At 39.8% G+C, this 17,727-nt stretch overlaps 1 protein-coding gene across 3 annotated transcripts in view; it reads right to left on the bottom strand.

Annotated features, from left to right (window-relative positions):
• Positions 1-245: 245 nt before the first annotated feature.
• nbas (NBAS subunit of NRZ tethering complex) overlaps positions 246-17,727 on the bottom strand; it is a 248,990-nt gene continuing 231,508 nt past the window's right edge. For all 3 annotated transcript variants that reach the window (XM_072561955.1, XM_072561957.1, XM_072561954.1), the window contains one exon: positions 246-876. In XM_072561955.1, coding sequence (XP_072418056.1) covers positions 601-876 — 276 coding nt within the window. In that variant the 3' untranslated portion in view covers positions 246-600. The remainder of the gene's footprint in view (positions 877-17,727) is intronic.

The following is a 17,727-nucleotide window of genomic DNA, read 5'->3' on the forward strand; positions in this document are numbered from 1 at the left end:
AAAGATGTGCAGGTCAGGTGAATTGGCCAAGCTAAATTGCCCGTAGGGGTATGGGTGGGTTACGCTTCGGCGGGGCGGTGTGGACTTGTTGGGCCGAAGGGCCTGTTTCCACACTGTAAGTTATCTAATCTAATCTAAAAAAAATAAGAAAATTTTTATGCCATTACAAAATACACACAGTAACACCTTTGAATGAAAGGAAGGCTGCTAGCCTGAAGAAGATATAAAATTGAGGAAACATGAAGTAATTCCAAATTTAAAACTGCAAGTTTATTTGAAAAATCTGATACACTATTTCACAGTGAAATTTCTAGGAGTGCACCAAAGTAAACTACTGTGGTGCAACCCTTTTTACATCATCCTTATTAAACTATCTTTATAAACTGAAAAAAGGTTTCAAATTTTAATTTTCAGTAATAGGTTTTAAATTGTTTACAGAACCACATTGATATTATAGCCCTATTGCTAGAAACACAAACATTTTTAGGTAGCAAATGCAGTAATGTTAAACTTCATTGCAGTATCTGATTGAAGGTGAGTAAGTCAGAAAGTCCATGCTTTGTCCTTTACCTGAAACTTTGCTATCGAGGCAAAATCCTTTCATAACCACCTCTTTGTTACACTTAATGCAGCACTAAATGTACTTAATGATGGATGTGTTGCCCTATGATACATCAGTAAAGACCCTCCCTCTGCAGTGCAGCCTGCTTCATTCAATTGTTCTGCTATCTCTTCAACAGTGTACTGTCCTTCCTCATGATTGGCCAAAAGATGTTTCAGAAGGTAAGGGTAGAAAACAGTAGAGACGCAGTCCACCACTAATTTATTGTTCAACAGCAAGGAAAGCAGCTCTGTATCACAATTGGAAGCATCAATCTAAAGAAAGAAAATATGATGAGTATGCATTTCTGGATAGACTATTGAAAAATCGACATTTTATTAGTTACCAAAGGGTTTAAATTACAACCGACACATTATGTACTGAGATCACAGAATAAATATATAAACACATCAAATCATAGCTCTTTCCATTCCACTAACTTTAAAGTACACTTTGATATAATATCTTTAGAATGGAGCATAATTAGAGCAAATTTCACAATACTAATCTGACAAAATGAATCCTGTATGAAAGGTGCAGATGTGTGTGTTTTTGTGGGGTTTTGGGGGGGCTTGCGGGTTAGAAGGTGGGTTGGCTTGTAGTAAAACAAAAAAGGCTTGATAAAAGACATAAGCTTTTAGAATAGCTCTAAATCAGACAAAGGAAGTTTTAAGGAAGAAATTACAGATGAATTCACAATAAGCCACTGTTGAAAGAATGGACAGATCTAGATAGATGGGAAAGAGTTATAATGCCAGGAAAGTTTACAGAGATAGTTAGGGGCAAAATTGTTAAGACAGAGGAGGGTGGGAATTTTTAAACAGGAGTAATAAATGAGTATGATTTAGTATGAGATAGGATAGGGCCTGAAGGGTTACAAAGAGTTTACAAGAGGTTTACAAAGGATTACATGGAATAATACCTTCAGGTTTGACTATTTCTAAGGTATGGATGGAGTTTTCAGTGATTGGGAACAGGTGACAAGTTAATAGTTTTAGTGACATGAGGTTGGAAAGGGAGCTGGGAAAACTGAGAAATACAGTTTTGAATAGTGTTCTGAAATGTGTTTCAATTAGGTCTTTAATAGTTCACCTGAAAGACAGAAACAGACAGACTTGTAATCAAAAGGACAATCCTTGCAACAGTGCAGGGTACACTTAGATTTCTATTTGAATAGCAACATTTGAACTTCTGCACAAATTCTAGTAGAAAAACTGATCCAGAGGTGGGAATATTACCAACTGAGTGAAGTTGTCATTGGCAACTTCTCTAATGTCAGTGGTTAAATTATTGAGACTTCTATTTTTGTTTATAAATTACATGGTAATTTTAATTTATACTGCGTAAGTCGAAATAAAAACCTCGATGAATATATAAGCAGCTTAACAATTAATGATTACTAAACTTATGTTCTTATACACATTATCTTGATCTTTTTGTCATCAGTGCAAGAGATAACAGCTTCAGACTGACATGCACAGATAAATTTGATCATACCTCAGGGATTTAAAGCAGGTTTGAACACTCATGAATATTCAGAGGACTTTTTTGCTCACTAGTTAGTTTTAAATAAATGCTTACATAATTTTTAAAAAGGACTTGTAACAACCAATGCATATTCACTCCATTACACAGAACCCCCAAATTAAGTAGTGCAGCCAAGTGGTGCTTTATATTAAAAAGGTTAGTTTGTTTTGAATCAGATGTCTTGCATTTGCCAGAATAAAATTTAATCATTTCCACCATGGATACTTTTGGATCTGGGTGGTAGGATAAAACAAAGATTGACTCTCTTGAACATTCTCTCCCTCCTATGTCAAATTTGTAGCCTGTTCCCTGCTATCCCCAATTTCCTGTTCTTAACCCCGACAGCAATAATTGATATGGGCTTCCTCAACCCATCGGTATAGGGCATTTGAAACAAATGTGGCAATTGTGACAGCATGGAATTTGAGTTGGGTATGAGACAGGGTGAGGTGGCAGAGAGAGAATAAGCACATTGTTATTTTACTCAACAGGCTTACATTGTGACCAATTAAATCAATTTGGAATTACTTTAGAGTAAGATTATCAATTAGTGAGTAACTGAATGTCCAGATTGCAAAACTTTAGTAATTTTTTTGGTTTTAAAAAAGTTTTAATTCACTACAATAGCTTATAAAACCTTTTGGAATGATTAATGTAAAAAGCAAAGTTATGCATTATAAAAGAAGTAACAATAATATTACAACAATACAAGTACAACATTTTTATTCATTTTTTTTTTCACTGGGAATCAAATGCCAGTGCTAGGGTTACCTGCAAACATTAACATTATTTTAGAAATCTATCACTTTTGTACAACACATATTTCATTTGATATTTTAATGTTTGGAATGTCATTCGGCAGCGCAATGAAAAGCTGAAATTGCTTTTTCTTAATGTTATTGTGCTTCAAGCAACTTTTGATTTAATATATCTCTGCTGACTTTGGGGAATTTTACATTGTCATAGAATGCTTGTGGAATGATTTCCAATGTTGTAGATTTATTCCATGGTAACAAAGGAAAGAAGTACTTGCCTTTATAAACCAGTTTTTATGACCTCAGGGTGTCTGTGTTAGCAACAATTAAACATTTTTAAAGTGCAGGGATCATGGCAGTGCAAGCAAACTTAAAAGCCAAAAACACAGAATCCTGGAAAAACTCAGCCGGTCTGGCAGCAATTGTAGAAGGAAAAACAGAGTTAGTATTTCAGTCCAGTGTCCTTTGTCAACAGGACATTGTGACCAACTAACTCAAAATTTGGAATTACTTTAGATTAAAAATGAAAATGAGTCTCAGGAACTTCATCACTGGATTGAAAATATTAACTCTACTTTTCTCTAGTAGATGCCAGACCTCCTGAGTTTCTCTAGCACTTTGTTTTTTTTTGTTTCAGTTTCCAGCATCTGCAGTCTTTATTTTTAAACATACAAGCCAGGTTGTACGCAGTCAAGTTCCACATAGAAATGACTAAATTTTCTGATTTGGTAATGTTGTCAAGAAATAAATATCAGTTAAGACATTACAAGAACTCACTTCCACTTACAACAACAGCATCTTGCATACCCACTTGCGATGGCAGAAAAGGGCACAATTTATTGCCTTAACTGAAAGCCCTTTGGAAATGTAATATTTCACTGGTGTCAGTCTAGAATACATGATAACGCTCTGAAGAGTGGCTCAATCTCATAACTTTCTGATTCAGAGTTAAGAACGTTCCCACGGCCACAAAGAAAGAAAGAAAGAATAAGTGAAGACCAAAATTTTCATGAAATATCCAAAAAACCTTAAGCCATGTAAGACGATATTAAGGCTAGAGACCAAATATGTGGTCAAGAAGGTTGGTACCAAGGAGATTTAAAGAGAGGAAGCAGGTAATAAAGTAGAGATGCTTAGGGAGGGAATTCCAGAACTTAGAGCTCAGACAGATAAAGTTACAGCTATCAGTTAATGAAGCATTTAAATCTCCAGTAGAGGATGTTAGGGAGTGGGGCAGGATTTCAGGGAAAGGACATGGGGCTTTTGAAAACAAGGAGGAGGGTTTTAAAACGGAGGAGCTGATACGTCAGAAATGAATATAGGTCGAAGGAATCATGAATAAGACTTGCTAGGACTTAGGGGAGAGAGGTTGTAAAAGGATTGGATGAGCTGAAGTTTATGGAAGGCAACAGACCCACAAAGAGAACACTGGAATTACCTGCTGTGAAGTCTGGGGGAGACCATCAGTAGCTTGAAAGCTGAGGGAGGGATGTAAAAATAAAAGCTGGCCTTGTCAGCACCATTCACATTCCTTGACAGAATTTTTAAAAAAATGACAAAGGTTCACCCTTGATGATGGACAGTGGCTACGTGGTACAGCTCATGTCTGGGCCAATCAGAATGTAACAATTAATTGACTCAGCCTCACAGACTGACAGAGAGAAGAGAGAGAGTCAAAAGCAAAATACTGGAAATCTTAAACAAACATAGGAGCTTTTGGAAACTCTGAGCAGGTCAGACAGCATCTGTGGAGAGAAAGAACTCATGTTTCAGGTTGATGAACATTCATCAGACCCTCAGAGAGAGAAGGAGTGCATCATTTGGCCTCAGAATTGTGGTAGGATTGAAGACCAACTTCCAAAGTCCTAATGTTTAGCTGGAGGACATTTTGCTTTGGATGTTGAAACAGCAGCAAATAATAGACAATAGATGTGTTGAAATAAAGGTGGTGGCAAAGCTGGGGGTTATCAGCACACGTGTTGTATCTTGCATGCTTTCAGATATTTCAGATGGGGTGGCAGGATGCTGCCCCACTGCGCCATGGACCCAGGTTTGATTCCACCCTTGGGTGGCTGTCTGTGTAGACTTTGCATTTTCTTCCCATGTCTGCGTGGGTTTCCCGCCACAGTCCAAAGATGAGCAGGTTAGTGGATTGGGCCATTCTAAATTACCCATAGCGTCCTGGATGTGCAGGATAGGTGGGTGGATCTGGATGGCACACTCTTTGGAGGGTTGGTGTAGACTCGATTGGCCATATGGCCTGTTTCCACACTGTAGGGTTTCTATGATTCTACATTGTTGTTAAGGGACAGGGCTTAGGTGAGAAGTAGGAGGGAGCTGAAGATAGATCCTTGAAGAAATGCCTGAAATAGCAGTGCATGACTAGAAAGTAAGCCATCCCAGATGACAATGGGATCAGGCAGGATCAGTCATATTCCAGCTGGATGTCAGAGTGGTAGCATTTCAGGATGATGTATGCTCAAACACCTGAAAGGTTGCAAACTGATTGAGAATTACCAGGAGCAATACTTGGACCACCATCTTAATCACATAGGATGTGTCAAATTAATGAGCAAGTCCAAAGACTTGAAATTAAAATGTGTAGACTGAATTATATAATCGTCTGGTGACGAGTAATAGGTAATCTTAAATAATGGAGCATGTGGTAGCTAATAAAATAATGGAAATTCTGCCATTATAGAGTGAGAGAGACTAATAAATGATATCCAGAAAAAAAAGCTAGTGGGTCTGTACAATGAATAATGCATGTTGCAGAAAATCTCAAGACAGACGTAAGACAGATAAAGTTTACAGATGTAATGTATTGTGGATTCGGATATAAAACAGATCAATATACCATGAATTTGCTTAAAGCATGATGGCTTCATGGCTCAAAGAAATGCTCATCCATACCGATTTAAGCATTTAAGTTAAGGCAAATATGATGAATGATTTTAACTTGCTAAGTGGGGCAACAATAAAACAGAAGCAGCTTTAGAATTATTGTGTTTAACACTGTGTTTCCACCCTAATAATTCCAGACAATTTTGCCTGGGTTATTACAGTTAAAATGCCTCTCAAGCTACTTGTATAAACACAGTACAATGACAATGATGAGGACACAGACCTTTCAATCACATCTCAAACTGTACTATAGCTCTTCCCCCACAAGGCAACATTCTGGGAAGCTGGGCTCATGGATGAAATAACTCAAGTCTACATTTACATCAGTAAATGTTTTTGATAGCTGACTAAAGGTGACATTTAATTCAGATGAATTTTGAACAATATCATGCACCCATAGATTACTGACAGATAAGAAGCAAGTTGCTTATGCAACACAACGACTGAATTCCTTGCTAATATGACTGAAGTGCAACTAAATAACCGTGGCTGATAGTAAGGAGCGGTTCTGCAAATCTGCTGGCATTTTTGTTAGCCTAGATCAGCATTCTTGGAAATGAAAACCAAAAAGAACTGCGGATGCTGGAGGTCAGAAAGAAGAACAGAAATTGCTGGAAGAGTTCAGCAGGCCTGGCCTACATCTTAGGTCTTATAACAAATGCCTGCACAGAAGTGGATGTGTTGATTGCAACCTTCTATAATTTCCTTGATTGTGGAACAGTTTCAGTGGATTACACAATCATGAATGTAATATCTTTGTTCAAGGAAGGAGGGAGGCAGGAAACAGGTCTACTTCCTAATGTCTGTGTTGGAATCCATTACGAAGGAATCAGTAGCAGATGGTTTAGAACAAAAATCATAATCAAGCAGAGTCACCATGGTTTTATAAAAAGAAATTGGATTTGACAAAGTTGTTTTTGAGCTCTATGAGAATGTAACAAGCAGGTTGAATAAAGAGAAACCAGCACATGTAGAGGATTTGGATTTCTAAAAGGCATTTGTCAGATAAAATGTTAATGCACAAAATAAGAACTCATGGTGTTGAGAGTTATATTAGCATTGACAGAATTGATGAATTAACACAAAACAGAAATGTGGAATAAGACTGTAGGATGGAGGTGCAGATTTCGGCCATTCAGCCCATCAAGTCCGCTCCACCATTTGATGTGATTGATAAGTTTCTGAACCCATTCTCCTGCTTTCTCACTGTAACCTTTGATCCCCTTCTCAAACAGGAACCTATTCCTGTCTTAAATACATTCAATGACTTGGGTTCCCCAGCCTTTTCCAGCAATCAATTCCCCAGATGCCACATTCCCAGGCTAACAAAATCCCTCCTCATCTCAGTTCTGAAGGGTGGTCCCTTTGTTTTGAGGCTGTGCCCTGGGGTCACAGTCTCTCATTTTAGTGGAAACAGGTTTTCCATATCTACTCTATCCAGGCCTCTCAGTATTCTGTAAATTTCAAATGAGAACCATTGCCCCCTACACACCACAACCACCACCTCCACCACCACCTCCTCCCCCTCTCAATGTTTCTAAACTTCAACAAAGATAGACCGAGAGTTCTCAACTGCTCCTCACATGATAAGCTCTCATCCCTGGGATCATTCTTTCCCTGGATCCCCTCTAACACCAGCACATTATTCCTTAGATATGGGGCCCAAAACTGCTTACAATATTCCAAATATTGGGAGATGCGTATTAGTATTATCACTAGATGTGATAATACCTCGTGGTACTAACACTAGATTATTAATCCAGAGACCCAGGTAATGTTCTGGGGACCCAGGTTTGAATCCCATCATTGCAGATGGTGGAATCGGAATTCAACAAAAATCTGGAATTAAGAACTTAATGATGACTGTGAATCAATTTTCAATTGCTGGAAAAAACTCTGGTTCACTAATGTCCTTAAAGGAAGGAAACAGCCATACCCACCCAGTCTGACCTACATGTGACCCAGACTCACAGCAATGTGGTTGGCTGTTAACTGCCCTCTGGGTAATTAGGGATAGGCAATATATGCTGCTCGAGACAGTGATATCTCAAACCATGAATGAATTTTAAAAAAAGCACGTGCTCTGTATTTTAGCCCACTTGAAATTAATGTTAACATTGCATTTGCTTTCCTAGCTGCCAACAGAATCCCGAACTAGACCATAATGCCATACATGTCCTAAACTAGTCCCATTTGCTCTAATTTGGCCCATTTACCTCTAAACCTTTCCTATTCTGTCTATCTGTGATGCAACTTTCAAAGAACTATATATCTGAATCTCTGTCTCTGTTTGACAACGCTCCCCAGAGCTCTACTGTGGAAGACCTGCCCTTGTTGATCTTACCAAAGCGATTTTCCATCTTTGGAGAGTTCAGCTTTCCCAGCACCTTCTCTTTAATGATGGCTACTCCACTCACCTCTGCCCACTGATCTTGCTGAAATTCTGGTATACTGCTGGTGTCTTCCATTGTGAAGACCAGTGTAAAGTTCCTACTCAGGCCCTCCGCCATTTTTGTGTTCCACATTACAACTTCTCCAGCCGCATTTTCCAGGGGTCCGATCTTTCTCTTACCTTTAATATATTTGAAAAAAAGTCTTGCAAATTTCTTTTATTTTACTAGCTAGCTTACTCTCATATTTCATCTTCTCCCCTTGTTATTGCTTGTTTAATTATCCTCTGCTGGAGTTTAAAGGCTTGCCAATCCTCTAGCTTCCCATTATTCTTCACTATACTTAATGCTTTTCCTTTGTTTTTATGCTGTCCCTGATTTCTCTTGTCAGCCAGGGTTGACTCATCCTCCCCTGAGTATCTTTACTTTCTCTTTCATTGAATTTCTGCTATGTCTCCTGAATTACCCCGAGAAACTCCTACAAAAAGTTAGAACACAGTGGAATAATTAGAAAGGCAAACAAAATATTATTCAATTTTACAAGAAGGATGGAGTGTAACAATAGATTTTTTTCAACTGTAAAGGTTGTTAATAAGATCACATCCAGAGTACAGTGTACAGTTTTAATCTCTTACCTAAGGGAAGTTACACTTGGAGTGGAGACAGTTCAGAGACAGTCCATTATCTTTTATTTCCGTAAAGTGGTTTTCTTTAGAAAAGGCTGAGCAAATTGAGCCTATAATTATTGGAATTTAGAGGTGATCTTATTGAAACATAAAATTTGTACTGTCTTGACTGAAGGTAGAGGTTGAGAAGATGTTTCTTCATTGGGATATCTTGAGCCTGGCATGATACTATCAGAATAAGAGTAAAAATGGGGATGAGGAGAAATTTGTTCTCAGTTGTTGTTAATCTTTGGATTTGGTTACATTTGACAGCAGTGAAAGTTGTGTCGATGTCTCTTCCAAATCCCTGATTTCTACCATCTTGAAGGACAAAGCCAGCAAAGTAAATGCAAGGGAACATCACTATCTGCAAGCTCCCTTCCAGGCCATGTACAATTGGTGTTTGGTTGGTGGAGGGACTGAGTGGTCAGTGCAACACGATGGGACGTAGTTGGGTCAGTAAGGTTGAAGTGAGAAGGGGGCTTTCAGAAATCAGGAGGACTAGTTGGGGAGGGCATCAATGGCGAGCCAGTTTATTAATTATCCAGACACTTGAGCAGATTTTAATCCACCACCATTTCCTGTGTGATTATCAAGCTTAAGTAGGTCACAATCCTCCCACATTTTGGTCTAAACTCAGGGTTGGGTAGTTTTTTGGAGGCTTCCAGATGCCAGATAATTACACCGAGGAAATTTCAATTTCCCAGGCAATTCCATGCGGTCAGCTGTGTCAAGACTGCTACATTATCCCAACAACAACTCTAACCTATGCTCTTGCAATGAATTTCTGGCTATTACTTTGATATTCACCCAAAGACGGAAAACCTTTGTCACCAGGTAAACAGGTGCTGAATGGAGGAAGGAAAATTTCGTTCAGAGTTGGAAGACTTCACTAAATATGTTGTTGGGAAGCAATTTGAAATTGATTGTGCATTCATGTTCAAGAAGCAACCAGGTGCACAGACCCATTGACTGATTTGAAATGATACGACTGTTTCTTCCCATTCCTGGGTCAAAGCCCTGGGACTCCCTTTTGAAAAAGCACTGTGGGTGTACCTACAGTGCAGGACTGTAATGTTTGAAGAACATTATCACCCCACATGCTGGCCCAGCTATCAAGATGAATTAAAAGGAAAAACATATTCAATGCGAGTATGGACAGATTCTGTCTGACAAGTGGGCCAAGGGATTCAGAAGGTAGGTATAAAGGTGCAGTTAAAGGCACAATTAGATCAACCATGAGCTTATCGAATGGTTAAGCATGCTCAAGGGGAGGGGGGGGCAAAAACCCCACAACTGCTCCTAGTTCCAACATTCTGAGCAAACACTGATTACTGTTCTTCATAGGGAAAATATTAAATGTTGACAGACAGAAATACACCATTTTGAGATTCACTTTCATTGAAATTTGTCAAAAAGAGAAAAAAGGTCTAAAATATTTACTGAGAGCTGATAACCCTTTCCTTTTGGTTCAAAGCTTTAACTGATAAAATTTGTATGTTACTATCATATATGCACTGGCTAAGGAATATTGGCTGCAAGTGCTAAAAGCATGAGAACGCATGGAGGACTACTTCTGGGAGGAATCCCTTTGGGACAGAAGTGATTTTTTTTTTAGGGCTCTCTCCGATGTTAGAGCCATAACCCACTTTCTCTTTGAGAGCTGAATTTTAATTATGTTTGGCATTTCACAGATGAATCTGCTATCAGGTCTTTCAGGATGGGGGTGTGGGGGATGTCGACCAAGTTAAGGATACACACACTCAGAGATTCGGTTTGAAAATTCTTTTGGAATTGAGTACAGCAGTCTTTGAGTGGAAGGAATTTTAGTACTCATTTACTTTCCTAACCAAAAGTAGCCTACTGCCAACAGAACGCCATTATGCCTTTCTGTGCAATCATGACGGTGAACTAATTTTGATAGTCATTATCTGAACAGCACACATACTGATTCTGGACCGACATTTTAGTGATGTGTTGAAGAAATGTGTCATCTTTTGGATTTGACAGTGGACTGTTTGTTCAGGTGCGCTTGAAAATTCCTACAGCATTCTTTAAAGAGGAGCGGGGGAGCTCTCCTTCAGTCTTGGCTAAAAATTAACCTTAAACCTTTACTGTGCAAACAGGTTAATTAATTTTTTAATCTCTCAAATATTTTCAGAAGCTTGCTAAAATCAAATCTACAGGTCATAGACTCATACAGCATGGAAACAGACCCTTCGGTCCAACCCGTCCATGCTGACCAGATATCCCAACCCAATCTAGTCCCACCTGCCAGCACCCGGCCCATATCCCTCAAAACCCTTCCTATTCATATACCCATCCAAATGCTTCTTAAATGTTGCAATTGTACCAGCCTCCACCACTTCCTCTGGCAGCTCATTCCATACACGTACCACCCCCTACGTGAAAATGTTGCCCCTTAGGTCTCTTTTATATCTTTCCCCTCTCACCCTAAACCTATGCCCTCTAGTTCTGGACTCCCCAACCCCAGGGAAAAGACTTTGCCTATTTATCCTATCCATGCTCCTCATAATTTTGTAAACCTCTATTCGGTCACCCCTCAGCCTCCGACACTCCAGGGAAAACAGCTCCAGCCTGTTCAGCCTCTCCCTGTAGCTCAAATCCTCCAACCCTGGCAACATCCTTGTAAATCTTTTCTGAACCCTTTCAAGTTTCACAACATCTTTCCGATAGGAAGGAGACCAGAATTGCATGCAATATTCCAACAGTGGCCTAACCAATGCCCTGTACAACCGCAACATGACCTCCCAACTCCTGTACTCAATACCCTGACCAATAAAGGAAAGCATACCAAACGCCACCTTCACTAGCCTATCTACTTGCGACTCCACTTTCAAGGAGCTATGAACCTGTACTCCAAGATCTCTTTGTTCAGCAACACTCCCAAGGACCTTACCATTAAGTGTATAAGTCCTGCTAAGATTTGCTTTCCCAAAATGCAGCACCTCGCATTTATCTGAATTAAACTCCACCTGCCACTTCTCAGCCCATTGGCCCATCTGGTCCAGATCCTGTTGTAATCGGAGGTAACCCTCTTCGCTGTCCACTACACCTCCAATAACACGTGTTTCGTTAATGCAAATTTGCTGTAATACGATTGATGAATTGGGGGACACTGTTTCTAAAATGTGAACTTTTAAAACATGTGTTTGCTGTGATGCGATTACATCGCCAACATAAAAGCACTGTTTCTAAAATGCGATTTTTCATCAACACGAGATTGCACAAGAACACAGCCAATGCATTATCAAAGAACTACCTGTATGCTGACTGCCCAGAATATAAACTGACCCAGGTTACAATCCCAACCCCAGTTTTCAAACAAGACATTCTATACTCACAATAGTAGTCTCAATTTTATTCTCCCCAAAAATACATATTTTATTTAACAATCTTAGAACTGGGTACCAGGGACCAAGCAGATAGCGTGTTGCAAAGATGCATTAAGACACATGCATACAAAGCATAGTGAAAAGCTTGATGTTAGAAAAAAGAAGCATTAGGAGGAGGAGGGGGAACCTGCCCTGCGGATGATGTCAATGACCACGAGGAAAGGGAGCCAGCTACAGGACTGAAAAGTACAAATATGAATGTGTCCTCAAAAATAGTCAAACGCTTACATCATCACCAGAAATACAATGTGCACGGATGCACGAAATGTAGCAAAATGCAAGCTGGGATCCAACAAGGATTCCAGAACATTGTATTTTCCTATCAAGATCACGATGGGACAAAAAAACCACTTCGGCCCCAGAGGGGATCAATTCAGAAATGCTCGCAACCTGCAGCAGAGTGGATCAGTGTGGAAACTGCATCTGCTTAATGTGCAGTAGGTTGCTGTATTTTGTGGTCTAAATACCTGGCTGCCATTTTAAAAGCTTCTGAAAGAATGCACGAATGTAAGGTAGGCGAGGATTTATAATCAAGCAATATGGTTGGGGGTTGAGGGAACTATCAGTGTCACGGAAAGGGGTGGAGTGTCCAGTTGCTGGGGGATTGCGTGGGATGTGGTAGTTGGGTCAGCAAGTTCGAGGTGAGCAGGGGGCTGTCAGAATTCAGGCAGTCCAGTTGGGGAGGGGATCAGTGGTCAGGATTCAGAATAATAGCTATCCAGGCTAGAACAGATTTTAACCAACTAACATTTCCCATGCGATTATCAATCTTAAATAAGTCACAACGCTCCAATGTTTTGGACTAAACTCAGAATTGGGTGCATTTTTGGAGGGTTTCAGATGCCAGGTAATTGCATCAATTGAATGGATGAATTCAAGTTTAGTTTGGAATTGGAAGACTTGAAAGAATATGTTCCTGAGAAGCAGTTTGAAATTGATTGTGTATTCATATTCAGGAAGCAACCAAGTACACAGATCCATTTAATAGTCCTTTCAGTGCCATTAACATGCTGTTCAGTATGTAATCAGAAAGATTTGTAAAGCAAGGATCAGTGCATACAATTCAATCAACAAGCCAATTCAGATTTTAAATGGATAGCAGATTTGGTATAATCAATTTCCTGCCCCCCTTTAAATTATTTTCTGTCACACAATGAAGCTTTGCTTCATTCTGTACCATCAATTCAAGATGTGAATTCTTCCACATCTCTCTGTCTGAAACATGATTCTGCATAATTATAAAAGAGACTTGTGACTGCAAGAGAACATGCCAAGTATAACATATTTAAAGTAGATGTGTGATTGATCTTTGGATTCTAAAGATATTGCACTATCAAGCGACATTGTCAACATAAATTGAATGGAAAGTACCACCTAATGTTATGTGACAACCTAAATGTCTCTCCTACAAACTTCCAGGTAATCATTTGTCAAAGAAGTAACTGATTTCAACATCCCAGGAAGCATAAATAGAGGCCACGAGGAGATAAATTCAGGAGCTACAATTGCATTCCTTTTGAAAGGTGTGAATCATATTTACTAAAAATTCTGGTGGAGTAAAAGTTGCAAAGATGACAAAACGACCAAAGTGAAAAGATACAAGTGGCACTGGCACTTTGAGTGAATAAGATGCCAGTGTGATGAAGAAATCAGATTGGGCAAATTACATGCCAACTGAAATTTGAAATGGAACCCAAGCAAAACTGGCAAATCATGAACCAAATAGCCAGAACAAACACCCATGCTTAGATAATTTCAGAATGTTCAAAATTTATTAAGGCACACAAATTAAATGTTAGTGCAAATGGTACAAGTGTAATAAAAGTACTGTGTCAACCTGCCAAGCAAGTTTTCAATGAGAGCCCTATCTCCACTCTAATTGCTTGAGCAACCATCTTAAACCTCAAACCTAAATGTTTGATTTTGACTTTTGTCCTCTATAATGAAGTCTTCAGCAACTTCAAACTACATTGTAGCCCTTTGGATCTGAAACTGTCTTTGATACTTCACTCCTTGGAAATTCTAACCTCCAACTATTCAGGCACTGATCAAGAGCATTTCACTGTCATCTCCCTGCTGATGAACTACTCCCCACTCTCAATCCACAGAGCAGACTTTCAGCATCAAACCTTTCCATCACCAAATGATGAGATTTTCTATCCCTCTTTTGAGCATGTTGTGATTGCACCATATCCAACAGACTATCAACAAACTAAGGAATCTGGCTTTCGTGAGGTCCACCATCCACCCAAACTTTCCCAAAAATCAGTGAATCCTTAGCGCTCTTAAGTTATTGCTTGCTACCATTCCTCCATACCCCTAATCCCAACATCCTGAAAACATGGGCAACAACTCTTCCTCCTCCCGAAATCACACTTGAGCAAATCTAAATCACAGATTGAGATTTTTAGCCATGCCCTACAACCATTCACATCTCAAACCCCACACAAAAACCTGTTGAAGATCTTTTCTGTCTGATAAGCCTCCATGCTCCCAACAGATTTCTTGAGCAAAATATTGCTTCTCAGAACAAGGTCGTAAAAAATCATAAGGTGAATAGATAAGGTCTTTTCCCCAGAGTAGGTGAGTCCAAAATTAAAGGGCATTGCTTATGGTGAAAAGGAAAAGATTTAAAGGGGCAACTTTTTCACACAGTGGGTGGTGGGGTACAGGTGGGGACATTTAAGAGACATTTGGAGAGGTAAATGGATAGGAAAGGTTTAGAGGTGTATGAGCCAAGTGCAAGCAAATGGGATGAGATCAGTTTAGGAAACCTGGTCAGTATAGATGAGTTGGGCCGAAGGATCTGGTTCTGTGCTTTATGACTCTATGATTCATGGTAGATGCAGTTGAAAGGCAATAGATGTTATTTATTTTAGTTCCTCATTCTGGCTGATCTCACTCAGTCTTACTTTGCACACTGAGTAGCTTTCCCAGGCATGAGGCCCAGTACACTTAACAGCACCTCCTGTAGTACTCCTTGCATCCATTCCTCATTCGTTCACTTACTTCCTCCTCTCCTTTTCCCAGTTTGTTCTACTTTCACTCTCCTTCAAACCAATCTTTTCCTCTTTGTTCTCCTTCCCCTCTTCCTTCAGGCAACAGTGTACCACGAAGCTTGGGAACATATTGCTGACTGAATTTTAATTGTCCTTCTTCTGCAGTCTTTTTCTATGGCTCCACACCACCAGTTCAGTTCATTTTTTCTGCAGCAGTGCTATGCCAGATGATCTTTATGACTACCGACACACTTCTGTTTCCCTAAACTCCCCTTCTCCAGCTCACCTTCCGTCCTATTATTCTAGCCTCTAATCAATCAGTTAGGAAAAATGGAAGAATTCTGGACTATAAAAAAGATAAAAAGATCATCTATCAGTTAACTTTTGTCTTGTATATTATTCAACAACGTGTAAGAGGAGAGCATTCCTGCTCGCAAACTCTGATTAACTTGCAATTGTAGCTTAGGAAGGAGGATAAACAATTTCTGATTTGCAAAGTCAATGCTACAATGTTTTAAAGTTTTATTCCTGGTAAACAGTGATTTTGTGTAGAAAGTGCATATTTGTGTATCGTTTGGTATTCTTTCCTGCTTAAATGTCTCCTCGCATCATTGATAGGGATGGGGAGGGAAATATATCCCTTGTGGTGGGGCCAATTTGTATACGGAGGTTGACGGGGTAGAAGATGAGGACCAGGGAGGTTCTAGTTGCGCACCTTCACCCTTGAAATCGCCTCCATTTCCAATACCCCCACCCTTGAAATCTACTTCATTTCCCACACCTCCGCCCTTGAAACCTCTTCCACGTGGTTGATGATGCCCTCCAGCCCATCTCCTCCATTTCCCACACTGGTCCTCATCTTCCACCCCGTCAACCTCCGTATACAAATTGGCCCCACCACAAGGGATATATTTCCCTCCCCATCCCTATCAGTGATGCGAGGAGACCATTCGCAGATGGTAGAGTCGTGGATAGTGACGAAGGATGTTGTAGGTTACAGAGAGACATAGATACGCTGCAGAGCTGGGCTGAGAGGTGGCAAATGAAGTTTAATGTGGACCAAGTGTGAGGTGATTCACTTTGGTCGGAGTAACCGGAATGTAAAGTACTGGGCTAATGGTAAAATTCTTGGTAGTGTCGATGAGCAGAGAGATCTCGGTGTCCAGGTACACAGATCCCTGAAAGTTTCCACCCAGGTTGACAGAGTTGTTAAGAAGGCATACAGTGTTTTGGCTTTTATTAATAGAGGGATCGAGTTCCGGAACCATGAGGTTATGCTATAGCTGTACAAAACTCTAGTGCGGCTGCACTTGGAGTATTGTGTACAGTTCTGGTCACTGCATTATAAGAAGGATGTGGAAGCTTTGGAAAAGGTGCAGAGGAGATTTACTAGGATGTTGCCTGGTATGGAGGGAAGGTCTTACAAGGAAAGGCTGAGGGAGTTGAGGCTGTTTTCGTTAGAGAGAAGGTTGAGAGGTGACTTAATAGAGACATATAAGATAATCAGAGGGTTAGATAGGGTGGACAGGGAGAGCTGTTTTCCAAGTATGTTGACGGCAAGCACGAGGGGGCATAGCTTTAAATTGAGGGGTGATAGATACAGGACAGATGTCAGAGGTAGTTTCTTTACTCAGAGAGTAGTAAGAGAGTAGTAAGAGTATGGAATGCTTTGCCTGCAACGCTAGTAGATTCGCCGACTTTAAGCACATTTGAGACATTATTGGACAAACAAATGGACGCACATGAAATAGTGTAGGTTAGAAGGGCTTCAGATTGGTATGACTGGTCGGCGCAACACCCTCGGCTGAAGGGCCTGTACTGCGCTGTAATGTTATATGTTCTTAAATGCACACACTGCATGCAAATGTTTTTCTCCACTCTCTGGAAAAGTCTGGTCAAAGTCAAAGTGTCAGCAAGATAGAAACAGATGGTATTCTGTGCAAGGTTGGAAAGCTGTGGAGATCCAAGAAGTGGTTTGGCAAATTCCAACAACAAAAAAGTCATCCAGAACAACAAATTGTGAAGCATAACTGCCTGAAGCTAGTGTCTCTCACCATGCACATGCACATCCTAATCACCAATGTGAAAGAATAATAATTCCTACTTTGCAGTAGGATGCCTCTATTTACTTCCACTGTCACAAACTTGATCTTGGGAGTTTACATTTATTCAAGGCCATCAACATCAGTGTAACAACAGCCATAATTTGTTAAGTGGAATATACTGTATTTTGGAGCTATTTCAGATTAAAGAAATAATACAATTATGCATTAGTAAGCAATTGAACAGTAGTTTTTTTTGCACAAACTTCTAGGCTTGTTTTGGGAAGTAAATTAGTATAACGTGTGTCATATGAATCCTGTCTTTGTGGAATTACTTCCATGTTACAAATACTACTTAGGAGCAGCCAGTTCTTGTTGACTTTGATTCTCCATATCAACTGCAATCTTAATGCCAAGTGCTCACTGTG

Source organism: Chiloscyllium punctatum, chromosome 3 (genome assembly GCF_047496795.1).
Source record: "Chiloscyllium punctatum isolate Juve2018m chromosome 3, sChiPun1.3, whole genome shotgun sequence".
Taxonomy (NCBI): Eukaryota; Metazoa; Chordata; class Chondrichthyes; order Orectolobiformes; family Hemiscylliidae; genus Chiloscyllium; species Chiloscyllium punctatum.